The 18,238-nt window shown below is 35.9% G+C and overlaps 1 protein-coding gene across 4 annotated transcripts in view; it reads left to right on the top strand.

Annotated features, from left to right (window-relative positions):
• The window catches only part of LOC122480594 (integrin subunit beta 3 binding protein), a 72,444-nt gene that overhangs the window by 21,982 nt on the left and 32,224 nt on the right, over positions 1-18,238 (top strand). For all 4 annotated transcript variants that reach the window (XR_006296600.1, XM_043575169.1, XM_043575167.1 and 1 more), the window contains exon 3: positions 10,212-10,347. Coding sequence is in view for 3 of the 4 variants with exons in the window: in XM_043575169.1 (XP_043431104.1) it covers positions 10,212-10,347 (136 nt within the window). In the remaining variant the exon portion in view is untranslated. The remainder of the gene's footprint in view (positions 1-10,211; positions 10,348-18,238) is intronic.

Below are 18,238 nucleotides of genomic sequence, written 5' to 3'. Positions count from 1 at the left end.
TTTGGAATACTCACTGATATTTAACAATTTACCATTTTTAAAACTTCCTAGATGCTTTTTTAAAAAATTTAAACAAAAGTGGCAATATAATGCAATGCCACTAAAAAAATCATTAGCAGTGTAATTAGCAATTTAGAGTACCATTATCCAACTTGTTCTGTACAGAATGCAGCTGTGACTGTAATTCTGCATCTGTTTCTTTGGTCAGAATGGTATTTTGGTAGACGAGTAGTCCAGCTTGAAATGAAATACTGTTCTTTCCTATCCCCAAACCATTCTTTGGGATATGGTAACGTTATTTGAATAGCAAAGAATAGCCATTTAGGAATTCATCCTTTTTATGAAGTACAATTGTCATCATGGCAGGCTTTCTATCCATTTTTACTCCAGATTAGGATGTGTCAAGGAAGACAGCACCACAGCTAATATCCTGTATTAGAAAAATACATTGTTATGTTTGGCCCAATTCTATACCTTTAAACCAAAGGGACTTAGCTAGCTTGACTTAGCTTGGTATCACATGGCCACCACTTGCTAAATGCAGGTTCGTAGCATCTAATTTGGGCCTTTCTTCAACATTTCTCTTCTATTTTCTGACCTATTTCTGGTAATTTCTGCATTTGTACTCTTGCCTCATCATTTGCAGCTCTGTTTGCATGTTAGAATGGACAGCTTTTGCTCTGGTGCTAAGTCTAGCTAGGATTCTGCCTTTAGCTACATTTATGCTTCCATCCACTCCACTCTGCCCTAGAGCAGCCTGGCTCCACAAATCTACCCACAAGTCAGTGATCCTACTGAGGCTGCCTTTGCCCATGCAAAGGAAAATCAGACATTTAAGACTTACACCTGTAATTCTAAGAGTACCTAATTGCTATAAAACTACAGAGGAACTAGTAGTAACTTTATGGTCATTTTGCCTTACCAGTATGATACTGAAGGAAGAAGACTGGTATCCACAGAAAGGAGATGACTCTTATATACCAGTTGCTTAAAGTGGAGCCTACTCGTTCTAATCTACTGCTGTTTCCTCTCTCAGAGATGTTCGGAACTCCCAAATCCCATTGTTCCTAAAGCAGCTACAGCCCTTCATGGAGATTAATGCTCCATGATGTTAGGACAAATCTGCAAAAGTCATTTTCCTTATGAGTCTCCTAATGGGGAAAACAGAAGTGTGAATCATACCCTGTGACCTTCCTTTAAAATCTAGAATGTAGGGGCGCCTGGGTGGCGCAGTCGGTTAAGTGTCCGACTTCAGCCAGGTCACGATCTCGCGGTCCGTGAGTTCGAGCCCCGCGTCAGGCTCTGGGCTGATGGCTCAGAGCCTGGAGCCTGTTTCCGATTCTGTGTCTCCCTCTCTCTCTGCCCCTCCCCCATTCATGCTCTGTCTCTCTCTGTCCAAAAAATAAATAAATGTTAAAAAAAAAAAAAACGTAACTTAAAATCTAGAATGTATACTGTAAGTACCATGATTTGCTGGACCTTTCAAATTATTGATGGTTAGTGAGGAGTAAAGAAGGTTCCAGTTTATCATTACCTACAGTATTTGAGCTGCTCATATTGCCCTCCTAGCACTGTTTCTAGACGGATTTTCAGAAATAAAGATGAATTATTTATTACAAGCTGCTGCTAATCGCAGTTCAGATGAATTTGTAGGGACAACTGGCCGCCTGGTCATATACCTAGTCTCATTCAGGCCACCTCAGAGAAGGAGTGGAATAAATAGATTGTAGAGATGGGAAGAGAAGGAACATACTTCCTACCAAGGCCAACTCAGTAGGCTTGCTGCTAGAAGGAATAACAGTGCAAGTTTGGGGGGAGGTTTGTTAATTTAGACATGGGTGCCCAAGCTAGATTACTCTGTTACTATTGATTGGTAGAACACTTCTAAGTCTCATTATTCCTAGCACCTAAACTTGTCGTATCTCTCTGAGACAAGGTTTCTGCTGACTCCTGAAATTAGAAAGAACTTTGAATTTCAGGGCAGTAGGAGATTTTATAGCTCACAGTCTGCAGTCTTACTGATCTGGTTCAAATCTACTTTCTTCTCTCCCTCCCTCCCTCTCCAAGCTGAGCGTGGAGATTCTCTCTCTCCCTCTCCCTCCCTCTCTGCCCCTCCCCTGCTTGCACACATACTAGTGTGCTCACACACTCTCTCTCTTAAAATAAATAAAACTTAAAAAAAAATCAGGATCCAAACAAGTTTTATACATTGTAATGTTTCTTATAGATCTTAAGTATTTTTAAATCTTGTTAAACTTCACCTTCTTTTTTTTTTTTTTTTTGTACAGTAACTTATTTTGAAAAAACTGACGTATGTGTTTTATAAGCATATTCCACATTCTGGAGTTAGTTGATTCTTTTCTTGTAGTGTCCTTCAAATGATTTCTCTATTCTTCATATTTCCTGTAAAACTTGCAGTTAAAGTTGGAGGCTTGATTAGATTCTGGTTCAAATTTTTTATAAGAATAGTTCATCAATAATCTATATACTTCCTATTTGCATCCCCTCAGGAGCACAAAATGATCTGATTATTGGGTTCAGGGGTTGTCAGCCTGATCTACCCATAATAAAATTCGCCATTAATCTGTCTTCTAATGTTTTTTGTTGTTGTTGTTGAGATGATCCTGTGGGTTTTTTCCCCTTTATTCCATTAATATGATGTATTACATTGATTGGTTTAAATCAATTTTGTTTTCACAGGCAAAATCCAACTTGGTCATAATGTATAATTCTTTTTATTCACGTCTTGTTTCAGTTTGCCAGTATGTTGAGGATTTTGGTGTCTATATTCACAAGGGATATTGGTCTATAGTTTTCTTTTCTTGTGATATATTTGCCTGGTTCTGATATCAGAGTAATTCTGGCCTCATAGGATGAGTTATAAACTGTTCCCTATTTTTGGAGAGAGTTTGAGAAGAATTGATATCAATTCTTCTTTAAATTTTTTTTTTCAACGTTTATTTATTTTTGGGACAGAGAGAGACAGAGCATGAACGGGGGAGGGGCAGAGAGAGAGGGAGACACAGAATCGGAAACAGGCTCCAGGCTCTGAGCCATCAGCCCAGAGCCCGACGCGGGGCTCGAACTCACAGACTGTGAGATCGTGACCTGGCTGAAGTCGGACGCTTAACCGACTGCGCCACCCAGGCGCCCCCAATTCTTCTTTAAATATTGGTAGAATTTAGCAGTGAAGCTCTCTGGTCCTGGACTTTTCTTTGTTAGAAGCTTTTTGAATATTGATCCAATCAATTGATCCATCAACTTGCTGTTGATGTATTCTGATTTTCCATTTCTTTATGATTTAGTCTTGCTAAGTTGTGTATTTCTGGGAATTTGTCCATTTCATCTAGGTTATCTAATTTGTGGACATAACGTTGTTTATAGTACTCCCTGAACTCCTTTTATTTCTCCAAGATTGATTTTAATATCTCCCCTTCATTCTTGATTTTAGTAATTCTAATCTTCTTTTTTTCTTTTTTTTTCTTTCTTGGTCAGTCTAGCTAGTTTTGTTGTCTCTTCAAAGAACCAACTTTTGGATTCGTTCACTATCTTCTTATTGTCTATTTCACTTGTTTTCTTTTTAATATTAATATTTATTACTTCTTTTCTTCTGCTTCCTTTGGGTTTAATTTGCTCTTTTTCTAGTTCCTGAAGGTAGAAGTTTGGGTTATTGATTTGAGAGCTTCTTTCTTTCTTCCTTCCTTCCTTCCTTCCTGTTTTTTAAGTAATCTCTATGCCTAACATGGGCCTCAAACACACAACCTCAAGATCACACGACCTCAAGAGTTGCATGCTCTACCAACTGAGCCAGCCAACTACCCCAGCTTCTTTCTTTTGTAGTGTAGCTGTTTAAATTTCCCTCTGACTCTGAATACTGCTTTCTCTGCATCCCATAAGTTCACATAGGTTTAAAACAACAACAACAACAACAACAACACGTAAGTTATTTATTTTGAGAGAGGGGAGCAGGGGAGGGGTGGGGGGGGGAGAGAGACAGAGAGAATGAATCCCAAGCAGGCTCTGCACTATCAGTGCAGAGCCTGATGTAGGCCTCAAACACAAATCATGAGATCATGACTTGAACTGAAGTTGGACACTTAACTGACTGAGCCACTCAGGCGCCCCTGCATCCCGTAAGTTTTTATATACACTGTATTTCACTTTTGTTCTTCTCAATGTGTTTTCTAATTTCCCTTTGGATTGGTTATTTAGGAGTGTGTTGTTTAATTTCCACATATTTTTGTATTTTCCAAATATTCTTGTTATGAATTTCTAATTTAATTCCATTGTGATCAGAGAACATTCTTTACATGATTTCAGTCTTTTTAAATTTACTAAGATTTGTTTTATGGTCTAACATATCTTCTGTCTTTGCAGATGTTACATGTGCACTTGAGAAGGGTGTATATTCCACTGTTGTTGGATGGAGAGTTCTATAGATGTCTGCTAGGTCGAGTTTGTATATAGTCTTGTTCAGGGCTTCTGTTTTCTTGCTGATTTTCTGTCTAGTGGGTCTATCTGTTATTGAAAGTGGTACTATAGTTGGATTTTCTATTTTTCCTTTCAATTCTGCCGGTTGTTGCTTCTTATATTTGGATCTCTCTTGTTAGACAAGTGTGTGTGTGTGTGGGGGGGGGCAATAATTGTTGTATGTTTTTTAGTATTTTTTTTTTGAGCACCAATAAGTCTTTATTTGTTCATTGTGTTTGTTTGGGGGAAAGAGGAATGGTAAAGGATCAGCATATAGCAAAAGTATAGTGGAAAGGAAAGGAAGTACCCAGTACAGCAAACTCAACCATCGAATAAACACACCCTGGTAATGGGGTCACCAAAGCCCACAGGAGCACAGTCTTCTGCTGTTCAGTAATGAGAGGAAGATATCAAGGAAAGAACAGATAGGTATACAAAGGACTACTATTCAGCAATCAAAAGGAACACACTATAACCCCATACAACAATGTATATGATCTTAAAAACATGTTGAACAAAAGAAACCAAAGACAAAAGTTACATACTTAATTTATATGAAGTTCAAGAATAGGTAGAAGTATCTGGGATTATAGGAATGAGAAAGTGGTTCTGGGCTAGGGAGTGGAAATTGAGTGGACAGGTATACAAGGAAATCTAAGATGGTGAAATGTTGTCTATCTTGGATGATACTTGCATCGGAGTATACAATTATCAGAACTCATTAAGCTGAAAACTTAAACTCTGTGCATTTTAATTATGTAAATCATACTTCAATAAACAGACAAAAATATATTTGAGGTGAAATTCACTTTATATTCTGAAGAATATGAGGATTTATGAAGGAATGATGGGAAACAGCCTTGAAAACATTTCATTAAAATCTTCTTGAGGATTATAGTGCAAAAGAATATCAGAACAGTGTTATCTTTAATATTAAAATTAATATTTTAGGGGCACCTGGGTGGCTCAGTTGGTTAAGCATCCAACTTCAACTCAGGTCATGATCTCACAGTGTGTGAGTTTGAGCCCCACGTCGGGCTCTGTGCTGACAGCTCGGAGCCTGGACCCTGCTTTGGATTCTGTGTCTCCCTGTCCCTCTGCCCCTCCCCTGCTCACGCTCTGACTCTCTCTTTCAATAATAAATAAATGTTAAAAAAATTTTTTTAAATTAATATTTTAACATTTTTAAATTGTAGAACAATAATGAACACAAATAGAAACTCCAGTGTATCACCTTTTTTAGCCAATGTTTTATTTTTCCTATTAAAATATTCTTGAGTTTATTTTGAGAGAGACAGTGTGAGTGGGGGAGGGGCAGAAAGAGAGAATGCCAAGCAGTCTCTGCACTGCCAGCACAGAGTCCAATGTGGGGCTCGAACCCACAAAGCCAACCACGAAGCCAAACCTGAGCCAAAACCGAGAGTCAGATGCTTAACCGACTGAGCTACCCAGGCGCCCCTATTAAATTTTTTTTATCAAAATAAAATTAACTATTATGAAATCCACAGATGTTGAGTGGACAATCCAGTGAGTTTTGACAAATGTATACCCCTGTGTGTCAGACATCCAATCAAGAAATAGAATGTTTCCATCACCACAGATCTAATATATTGGTTATATTCTTTCCCTGCTGTCCCTGGAAGATCATGGAGGTTAGTGCCAAATGCTTTGGTTTTCATAACTACTATTACAAATAACAACAAAACCCCAACATTATTAGAACCATTAAGGATGATAATTGTGGCAGCTGATAAGAAGTTAGTTGATCTCTGTGACTGTTCTAGGAACCCTAGGCCCAAATTGTGAAAAGTCCCTGAGAGAGCTAGTATTTAGAGTGTTTTAATATAAATTCCATAATAGTACTAGTAATGCATAATAATGTCTTAGGTGTGACATTCCTATGACCTAATTAACCAGTGTAAGGTTATAAAGAATTACCTCCCTTTAATTGCCCTAATTTTTCTTTTGTTTCTGGTTGCCCACATACCTACAGTACCTGGGTTTTAAATATTTCACCGATAGCATAGGCTAGTAGTTCATAATAATAATAGCAGATCCTTTCCATCATATTTCATCCTAAAAGAACCCTTAGTTAGTACTTTCCAGATGGTTTATAATAGGTAAAAATCAATGAAATACAGGCACCTTTTTGGTAGACTATGCTTTAAACAAAGTGACAAAGCAAGTTACAATTTGTGAAAGATATTGAAGGAGAATGTCATATATTTGAAATTATGAAGTGAACATTCATTTTTTTTCTTTTGGACAGAAAAATCAATGCCCAAATTTTAGTTTTGCTAACATACAAGGTTTGACCTCTTTACAAAGAGTACAGTGGTATTTGGGCTGATCATAGAATTTTTTTCTTAATAGTGGTGTGAAATATCTCTAAGGACTCACTAAATATTACAAGCAGTTATAAATTATTATAGAATTGTGACTTATTGATTTCTCTTTCCTTAATTTTATTCACATCCTGAATTCTTTCCCTTCTATAGCTAAATCTAGGCTTCTCACTTTTTCTTTCTTTGTTTTCTACAGGATCTGGTAGCTAGCCCTCCTTACTGCTGAGTGGAAAGAATGCCGAACTTCTCATATAGAAGCTCAGTCTTCCCTGAAATCCCAACCTTCTTAACTGTTCCTGGTGTGGGTTAGGTGGGCTCTAGGATCACTTTTAAGCATCTTCAGGGTTTTAAAGTTAGAGGACCTTGGTAAAACTTTAAGAGGAAAAAAAATCTTAGAGAGGTAAGATTATGCCCTTATGTGTATCCATAGTCAGTTATATAAAAATGTGTTATTTATTGAAGAATATTTAGTGGGATAGTAGGGGACAGTAGATTTTCACTTTTCCCTCTTTGTATAGTAATTGTAGACAGACATTTTTCCTTTTAACCAACATAGATGGCCAAAAAAAAAAAAGAGAAAGCAGAAGAGAAGCCTCAGTATTTTAAGGTGAGGGAAAAAAATAACACACACACACACACACACACACACACGTATGCACACAAAGACTTATTTTATGAAAGCTAGAAAATGGTTTTCAAGGAGAAATGTATGATCTATAGTTGTAATGTTTAGATATTTGGCAATTGGAAAAAATAATTTTTGGTAAAATAGGAAAACAGATAGACATAAATGTACATTAGGGTAGTGACTTTCATTTCTTGTACATACACAGTGAAATAGTTCTGGGCAATAAATTCTTGGAAAGGTAGGGTAGGATTGGATAAATGTCATAGTTTATGACTGAATACATATAAACAGGTGAAAACTCAAGGTGGAGCGGTAATAATAACCACCTGATAAAGAGACTTAAAACCTTTTCACCTTACAAAAAAGATTGCTTTAGAGTCATAACTTGATATTATAGTTTGATTTTTAAAAAAGGTATTAGTTATATTTGTGGCTACTATGGATACATAAAATAAAGAATGGAATGCCTTTTGTTCCCCCAATACAAAAAAAGTATTTATCATATAAAACCTTAACTGTAAAAAAAAAAAAAAACTGATGCTATAGACACTGGAACTAATACCGAGATTATTGAAAAAGGTGATACAGCCACTATTTCTGCCATAGTGTCTTAGAAATAAAGAACAGTTGACAATGAAGAATTATGTAACTATTTCAGGTCAGCTACCAAACAAAAGTTTAATTCCACAATGTTGGCAACATCATAAGCTTTCAGACTTTTTGTTATGCCCCCAATCCAGCCTATGCCATCTGTATCACCTCCAGATTTCAGGTTTTTCGTACCTTTATTTTCACTTATCTAAACTTCACCTTTCCTCCTTACAAGAATCCTTCTGTAAGATTACTGCAGCCCACCTTGATTTTTCCTTTCCTCTCAGTTTTTGGTAACACCTATGCTACTGCTAAGACCTCTTCTCTGCTGTTTGTTCAGAGAACAATTTGTTCTCTTTCTTTGTACACATTAGTTAGTAAGTGCTGGGTGATGAGTAAGCATTACAGAAAACAATTTAAAGGGAATTCAGAAGAACAAGCAGTTAATAGTGTGATAATGGGTGTCGGGAGGAAGTGGATCATAAATGAGGACCTAAACAAAAGAAAGACTAGATCTTGGGGAAGATAAGAAAGAGGGCATTCCAGCTAGATCACAGAATGAGCTGAGGCCCAAATGTGCATAGTCTAAGTGACTGAGACTACAGGGGTCATTTCACATTAGATGAGAACGAATGAACAAATGAATGTATTCAAGGTAGAGTGGCTTAGCCAAGGTTACTGGACTGTTCCTTTTACATCATTCATTCATCCACACATTTTTGAGTTCTAGGGTACAAAGATGAAGAAATGACATTTATTTTCAGGAACTTAAATTCTAATGGGGCAGACAGAAATGTAAACAATTATTAAAATTTACTGTCTCCAGGGGTACCTGAGTGGCTTAGTCAGTTTGTGGTAGAGCCCCTCCCTAAGGAATGTGGTAGAAACCTCAAGACAAAGGAAGACAGCCTGGCTCTGTGCTCATGCGCAACATTCCTCTTGACTCTCTAACATGGACCGCCCAATCGGCCTGTGTGTTATCATATATGGAAGACAAAGGAGCAAAAATTGTACAAAAGGCAACACACACACACACACACACACACACACACACGTACACACACACTCCACTGCACTCAGGGCTCAGCCTTTTGGGGGTCTTAGCCTGCTGAGCCTGTGTTGGCACAAATAAATCTGCTTCCTGGAAAGAAAAGCCTCAGTATCCTGACACTCTGTGTATGACTGGCCTCAACAAGTTAAACACCCAACCCCTTTGTTTTTAATATAGGGATTATTTTAGGCTGGCTATTTTTTTTTTAAAGTTTATTTGGAGAGCATGAGGGACAGAGAGAGAGGGAGAGAGAGAATACCAAGCAGGCTCTGCTGTCAGCACAAAGCCCAGTGCGGGACTTGACCTCAGGAACCATGAAATCATGAGCTGAGCCGAAATCAAGAGTTGGATGCTTAACCAACTGAGCCACCCAGGCACCCCCAAGCACTCAACTCTTGATCATGAGATTGAGCCCTGCTTCAGGCTCCAGTCCCAGCGTACTTAAGATTCTCTCCCCCTCTTCTCTGTCCCTTCTCTGCATCCCCCCTACTCACATGGGTGCTCTCTCTCAAAAATAAAATAAATAAAATTTACTATCGCCAGTAAGAGGTATGTGCAAGGTGTATGGGAACACAGAGGAGAAAGCTGCAGAGAGGATTTGCATAGGATAGACCAAATTCTCAAGGCCCTTAAATGCCATACTCAATTGTTTGAACATTATTTTGGTTATCCTTAAGACAAGTCACTGTGTCAGAGCAAATTTGTGAAGGTTTAAGACAGCAATTATCCTTTCTAGGACTTCCTTGTGGATTTTCCTAAGAGAAACTTATGACAGTTTCCCTGGCCTAGCCCCATAATTATACTTCAGGTCCAGCAGACGGCAAAAGTCAGGATATAATTGGGAGAGTCAGTCATCTCTAAACTGTTTGGAAATACCATCTCAGATGGTAGTAAACTTTTAATATTAAAATTTCATAAATATCAAGTTGAGATGCCCTAATTAGTGTGGAGACCTGAAATAGCTACAAAACTTGAAAAAATAGTGTTCACTTTGGAGGTGGTAATGGAGTATATTTAAAATCTGAAAAGAAAGATCAAGGAAAATCATACTGCTTTGAATTTTGCAAGTTTTAAAAGACATTCCCAACTAAATGTATTTTTGTCTCAAATTAATATTTATTTTCAGTCATTTGATTCTTCAAAAATCACAAGGAAGAACAGTATTACAACTTACTCTCCAACAACTGGAACTTGTCAGATGAGCCCATTTGCTTCTCCTGCAAGCTCTAAAGAACAAGACCACAAAAGTGAACCATCAAATGGTTAGTTGAACATTCTTTTCCATTTATTGTAATATTTTTCTACTTATTGGCTAAATCAGAATTTTTATTTAATAATATATGGATCTTGCTGCAGCTGATTTTTCTTAAAGAATTCAACATAAAGAAGGCTAGAATATAGGTACTACTTTGGACATAAATGTAAACTTTCTAGGCACTTATTTTAAAATGCTACTGCAGACTTTGTTCCCTTACTGTCCAATCCATTAAACAGAAATTATGGTCTGACTGCCTTCAGCTACTATCAATTACAGTGGTTACAGATACACCCCTTAACAAGCTATCCATCATGTGCATAAATTAAAGGGCATATAATTCAGGTACTGCTGCACTACAGTTTAAGAGAGATACCTCTAAATGTTATTTTTATTCATGTTGTCCATTTAGTTTTATTCACATTTCGTTTATCTTTATATAGCTTGCTTTTATTTATTATATTTCATTCCCTTCTTTTCCTTTACTATCTTAAATGAATTTGCAAAAAAATTGTAGTTTTCCACTAGAGGATAGCCTAATTTTACTATGAAATTGTTTATTTTGAAATATTGTTAATTTTGGCCATGCATATTTCTTGTTCTCTGGTAGTTTATTGCTAAAATATTTTTTAAAGATATATGAATCTAGATTTCATAGGTTTAATTTTTAATATTACAAAAAGTCATGAATTAGTAACATGTCAAGTTTCTGTAATATAAAATTCTAAGTAGGCTCAAATTTAATAAAATATATTTTAGATGTGCTGTGATTAGCCTAATTCATATTTTATTGTTTAACATTTATTGAGTGCTAAGAATATACTAGAAGCCACACAGAAACAAAGAAATCTCATTTTACCCAATTTGTTGTAATGAAACCTATAATAAGATCTTAAACTTTTGAATGACTTTTATTTTACTTTAATCAAATGCTTTTTATCTTAAAGCTATTACTATTAGGTTTGCTTTCACAAAAATGTATGAAGATGTATACATTTTCTTCAAGCTCTATCTGTTTTTAATACACTTGATATATCTTTTGTTTAAAATTAAAAATTAGTGCCTTAAAGATGGCACATCACCATACTGAAATGTGAATAGATTTTAAGTGGATACCTGCTCGATTTCCATATTGAAATTAAATATGGACTTAAGGGAACATTCCTTTTGCCTATAAAAAGACTGGTCACGTGATCCCAGTTGACATTTAAGTGGATAATTATCACAGGTTATAGTACTAAGTAAGCTCTTTTTTAAAAAGTCATACAGCAAGGGTTCCTGGGGTGCTGGTAATATTCTATTTCTTAACTTACATGGTGGTTATACTGGTTCATTAAACTGTACATATATGTCTTATATATTCTTTGATATATATATCTCACATACAAAAGTCTCAAAATAGGAGAATTCTCTAGGATCTTATATCACATTATGTCATTTGTAATCATTACATTGCTCATCCTGATATGTCATCTTATACACATTTTAGAAATAAGAAAGTCTGACTCTTATGAAGTAATTTAAGTTCCAAATGATCCCATAACTTCTACTAACAGTTCTCAGTTTTTAAATATTATACAAAACATAAGGTACAACTTAAATAAGCTCTTTTATTTAAATAGCATTTTCAAGGGCGTTTTAGATGCAATTCACTTCCCATCACACTTAGGATATAATTCAAAACCTTATCATGACTTTTAAGGCCATATATCATCTAATACCTGACCACCTCGTCTATCTCATTTTCTACTACCCTTCCCATGTTTACACTACCTTAACCACTCTTACTATCTTGCTATTAATCAATCATGTCAAACTGCTTCCTGCCACAAGGTCATTGCACTTGCACATCTCTCAACCTGAAATACTCTTCCTCCTAAAATACTCTTCTTTTACGTATTTCTTTTCTTTTCTTTTTTTGTTTTTAAGTTTATTTACTTTGAGAGAAAGAGAGAGAGTGCAAGCAGGAAAGGGGCAGAAACAAAGAGACACAGAATCCCGAGCAGGCTCTGTGCTGTCAGCGTAGAGCCCAATGTGGGGCTCAAACTCACAAACTGTGAGAGATCATGCATGGTCTGAGCCAAGATCAAGTCAGATGCCTAACCAACTGAGCCACCCAAGCACCCCTTCCTCTGGGTATTTCTAAGTACTTTCTATATACATTTGAACTATGTACTATGTGAACAGATGACTTAATACCAAATTTAAATCTATTTGTACTTCTAAAAGAAAGAAAGATCTGTTTCTAAGTCTTCCCTCTGCATAGATTCTACATGTGGGCCAAAAATAGGGTGACTGATTCCAGTTTATACTTTTGAGATATGTATATTTATTTACTTATCATTGTATATGTTTCTCACTGTTATATATGTTTATGTGTGTGTATCATTATATTGCTGCCCTCCCCTACTCCCTAGCAAATGTCTCCAAACTATTATGTTTTTGGTGAAGAGGAAGGATGCATCAGACTTAGTATTTAATAATTGAGTGGAAGGATAAACAACAAATTTGCATGGTCAAAGAGAGTCCTTGTGAATTAGACAATAGATCTGTAGAAATCAGCCAGACTGTAGCAGTGTAATAGCACAGAGAGATAAAGAGATGGAGAATATGATAAAACGATAAAAAGAAATGATGAAATAAGAAGCTCCAACATATGTCAAATAGGAGTTCCACAAGGAGGAAATAGGGAGAATGGGGCTGAGGCAGTATTCTAAGATAACAGGACCATCAGGGCTTTTTTTATAATTTCAATTTCACAATTAAGGAAAGATGAGAATTTCCAGGTTAGAATAGCATGCTTAGTTTGAGCAGGATGAATTAAAACAAATCCTTACCAGGGCGCCTGGGTGGCGCAGTCGGTTAAGCGTCCGACTTCAGCCAGGTCACGATCTCGCAGTCTGTGAGTTCGAGCCCCGCGTCGGGCTCTGGGCTGATGGCTCAGAGCCTGGAGCCTGTTTCCGATTCTGTGTCTCCCTCTCTCTCTGCCCCTCCCCCGTTCATGCTCTGTCTCTCTCTGTCCCAAAAATAAATAAACGTTGAAAAAAAAAAAAAATCCTTACCTAGTCATATCATGGTAAAACTACAGAACATCAAAGACAAAGAGAAACTTTTAAAGGCCACCAAAGAAAAGACATCTAACCTACAAGGGAATGACAGACTGATAGTAGACTTTTCATCTATAGCAATAGATTCTAACAGGAAGTAGAATGATACCAACTAAAAATCACAGCTGATTTTTTTTATTCAGGAACTGAGGATGAAATAAAGATTTTTTTCAGACAAAGTCAGAAAGAATTTACCATTCACACATACTCCCTGAAAGGACTACTAAAACGTGTACTTACATAAGCAAACTGAGCCTCCAGTAAAGGAATGGACTGCAAAGAGCAATGGTGAAAAAATAAATTAGCAAACCTGGTGGTAAATCTAATTATAAATCTAATTATAAAAATGTGACTACAAACTCCACTGACCATAAAGCAAAAGACAATTTGAGAGATGGAGTTAAAAACAAATAATAGACTGTGATAGCATGGAATATTGATGAGGGAGCAGGAAGAAGCTAAAGTGCTTTAAGATTCTTGTAATTTTTAGGGAGCAGATAGAATATGTTAATTGACTTTATAATTGAGTTTTTGTTTACTTGCATGTAAAATGGGGAAAGTAATAATATCTACCCTAGGATTGTTGTGAGAATTAAATAAATTCGTATACAAAAAGTACTTAGAACAGTGCCTGCCATGTATTTAAGTTTTCAACATATATTTTAACTGTTTTTATTAATATATTTATTTATGTTTTAAGAAAAGATATAGGATGTTTAAGAAAACAAAGCAAATATTGGCTTTAAAAAAAGTTATAGTTGGCATAAGAATATTAACATAGACCAAAATAGATTTTAAGGCAAAAAAGCTTTATTGAAGATAATAGAACTCTTTACATAGTGGGAGAAGGGAAGAGTCACTATCAGAAAAAGAATGCTGAAACGATGTACATCTAAAACAAAAACTCAAACAAAACATAACAAAATGGGACAGGATTATAAGGAGAGACCCACGAATCCCAAATCATAGTAGATTTTAAACTACCTCTTTCAGGGGCACCTGGGTGGCTCAGTTAATTAAGTGTCTGGCTCTTGTTTTCAGTTCAGGTCATGATCTCATGATTCCTGGATTCGAGCCCCACATGGGCTCCACACTGAGAGTGTGGAGCCTGCTTGGGATTCTGTCTTTCCCTCTCTCTCTCTGCCCCCCCCCCCATTCTCCCTCTCTCTTTCTCTCTTTTTCTCTCTCTCTCTCTCTCCCAAAATAAATAAATAAACTTAAATACTTTAAGAAACTGATGAAATAGATAAAAAACTTAGGACAGATGTAAACAATTTGAACACAGCTAGCAAGCATGATCTAACAAACTGTGGTCAAACAAGTATAATACCTCACACATGATAAAGCATGACAGAACGTTAACAAAAATATAGCCAGTTTGAGAGAACCTAGGTGGCTTATTCAGTTGGGTGTCCCGACTTTTGATTTTGGCTTGGGTCATGATCTCAGGGTCGTGAAATCGAGCCCCAAGTTGGGCCCCACACTGAGCACAGAGCCTGCATATGATTCTCTCTCTCTGCCCCTACCCCCCCCCCCCTCCAAAATATATATATAGCCAGTTTGGAGTCACAAATAAGTCTCAACATACTAAAAATTGCTATCAAATTTTGTGACCAAAATTTCGTGCAATTAGGAATCAATAATAAAAAGGCAGCCCTCTAAAAATTTTTAGCCCACGTGTTTGGAAACCTGGAAACTTCTAAATAATTCATTGTTCAGAAAAATCATAAAGGAAGGTATAAAATATTTAAAATGGAATGATAATGAAAACAGAAAACTTAGAGGAAAAATTTATACCTGAATACTGCATTATACTAAAACAGTTCTTAGTGGAAATTTTATACTTATAAATGCATATATTTAGAAAGGAAGAATGATTGGGGTGCCTGGGTGGCTTAGTCAGTTAAACAACTGACTTCGGCTCAGGTCATGATCTCACGGTTTGTGAGTTCAAGCCCCGCATCAGGCTCTGTGCTGACAGCTCAAAGCCTGGAGCCTGCTTCAGATTCTGTGTCTCCCTCTCTCTCTGCCTCTTCCCTGCTCATTCTCTGTCTCTATCTGACTCTCAAAAATAAATCAACATTTTTTAAAATTTAAAAAAAAAAAGAAGGAAGAATGATTGAAAACCCATGAGGCAAGCATTCAACTCCAAAAGATGGAAAAAAATAGAACCTCCCAAAATATAAGAAAGGAAATAGTAAAAGATAGAAACTATTAAATAGAAAATAAGATAATAATAAAGAAAAGCAACAAAATCAAAAGCAGGTTCTTTGAAAAGACTAATCAAATGGTAGATCTCTGGCAAGACTGATTTCTTTTTAAGTGGGAGAAGGGACAGACAATATGTATTTCAAAGGAGCTGATAAATTATCAGTTTAAATATCTGATGAGCAGTTTGAGATATATGAGCCAAATGCTTCTTAATGTGAGTCTAATTTGGGTGAAAGCTTTAAAAACTTACCATTCTGCTTCTCAAATATTAATGTTTTAATAGCTAAAAAGCAATTGATTTTCTCATTGATACCTTTCTTTTCAATAATATAGGAAATATTTTAACAATATTACATTTCCATACGTGGGACTAATAAAAGTATTTTGAATTTTAAAAAAGGGACCATTAGCATTGTTATTTTTCATAGATTGATCCTCTAAAGAGGTTCCTCACTCTCCACTCTTGTTTAATAATAATAATGCGGTTAACTAAAAGAATAACATGATTTCATTTGCCTCTTAGCCTACAGGCTCTAACTTGATCTGGCAATAACTCTTTTAGAAAAAAATTACTAACTAGTGTGTAATACCTTAGACAAATCACTTGAACCTGTCTGGGTCAAGGTTTTCCTCAACTCATAACTTTTGGTTTGGGACCAAATGATGCCTAAGATGTATGTCAACTATAAAGTGTACATATCTGGAAACAGCATAATACCAACCTAAACCTGTTTAAATAAGTGTAGCATCCTGGTTAAGAGAACAATCTTTGTAGCCAGATGACTGGGGTTAGATCCTAACTCTGCCACTTACTAGCTTTAGGGCCTTGGATAAGTTATGTAGTCATTCTGTGCCTCTGTTTCCTCATCTGTAAAATGGGAATAAGAATGACCAATTCAGTTTTGCAGATTAGTTTATATACGTAACATTTAAATCAGTTCCTGGTCCTAAAAATACTGTGTAAGTGTTAGCCATTAAGGTCATTGATTGTATTTCTAAACATTGTGGTCTGTTGAAAGTTATCTTCGCTGGTTAGAGAAAGGGCTCCTTGAGCCTTACCAGAAAGTCTAAATACAATTTTGAATATAGTCCAGATTCAGTGATGGTACATTTTTCATCAGTGTATTGTGAAACTCCTTTAAAGGGAGCCACATACACAACTGTTTGTTATGTATAACCTAGCAAGAAAAAGACCATTTATAATCTGTGGCTCTTTAACATATGTTCATTGTTAATAGAATGAAACGAAATCAAGGAAGTAATTATTAAGTAACTGGAATACTCTCTCTTTTTTTTTTTTTTTTTTTTTTTAGTGTTTATTTTTGAGAGACAGACAGAGCATTAGCGGGGGAGGGGTAGAGAGAGAGGGAGACACAGAATCTGAAGCAGGCTCCAGGCTCTGAGCTGTCAGCACAGAGTGCAAAGCAGGACTTGAACTCACGAACCATGAGATCATGACCTGAGCCAAAGTCAAACGCTCAACCAACTGAGCCACCCAGGCACCCCTGGAATACTCTTAGTGATATAGTAGAGTCTAAACAGTCTCTGATAACTGGTCCAAGTGTTATTCTTAGAGATATTAAAACTCCTCCTATTTAACAGTTGGAAAGTATATCAGAAGCGTAAGTCCTTCCATGAGAAGATGAAGATTAATGCTATTGATTGCATTTTATAGGATAAGATATCTAACTAATCCCCTTACAATAATAAAAATGTTTCAACAGGCATTGACCACCTGGTGAAAATTCAAATAAAGCATTCTTTTACTATTTCTCACCTAACTTTATTGACTGATGGTGCTAAAATGTGAAAATTAATTACAAGTTAAAGGAACAAAGTAACTTAATTTTGGAGCTTTATTGAATGCAGACAGCATAGTACAAAATTCAGGAAACTAGTATTAACCTTTAGGCAAAGATTCTCTGAAATAAAGGTTCAATGTGTATCCTGGAATTTCATTTGTAGTTTTCTACAAAACAGATACATTTTTAGCTTGATTTTTTTTTTAAAGAGATGGATTTTAATAGGCTTTTTCCTCAAAGTTCTCTAAAATCATAAATAAAATATTGTTACTGTTTTTCCCTTTAATTCTTTGTTAAATAAACTCTTACTATTTGGAATTTAGGGATATAGACAAGTCAAATAATAAAAAGTTAATAAACAAGAGAGATAACTAGTACTTTAGCACAACTTCTGAATCACAAGATTTTCTTTTTGGGGTTTTAAAGACTATTTTGAGATAATTTAGTTACATGATTTTTTTGAAAGAAGCCGCAGATCCAAAGTAATAATGAGGGTAATTATTGTTCATCAATTTCGGAACCAACTTAGTAAAATTACAAATACCAGAGAATAGAAAATATACTTTGGTATAAGTATATTTGGTATAAGTAAAAATGAGCTTTTCCTCTAGTAATAGGAGCAAGTAAGAGTAATGGAATAAGAATTAAGTGAAGAAAAAAGAGTAAACCAGCATTGGAAAGTCCATTCCAGACTACTCTGATATGTTAATAAATTACATTTGAAAATGTAAAGAAATTGCCTTTGTGTTTTCTGTGTACTGGGTTTCATCTGGAAGTA

The sequence above is a fragment of the Prionailurus bengalensis genome, chromosome C1, assembly GCF_016509475.1.
Source record: "Prionailurus bengalensis isolate Pbe53 chromosome C1, Fcat_Pben_1.1_paternal_pri, whole genome shotgun sequence".
In the NCBI taxonomy this organism is placed as follows: domain Eukaryota; kingdom Metazoa; phylum Chordata; class Mammalia; order Carnivora; family Felidae; genus Prionailurus; species Prionailurus bengalensis.
Note: the sequence above shows the minus strand (reverse complement) of the source record. Positions and strands in the feature narration are given on the sequence as shown.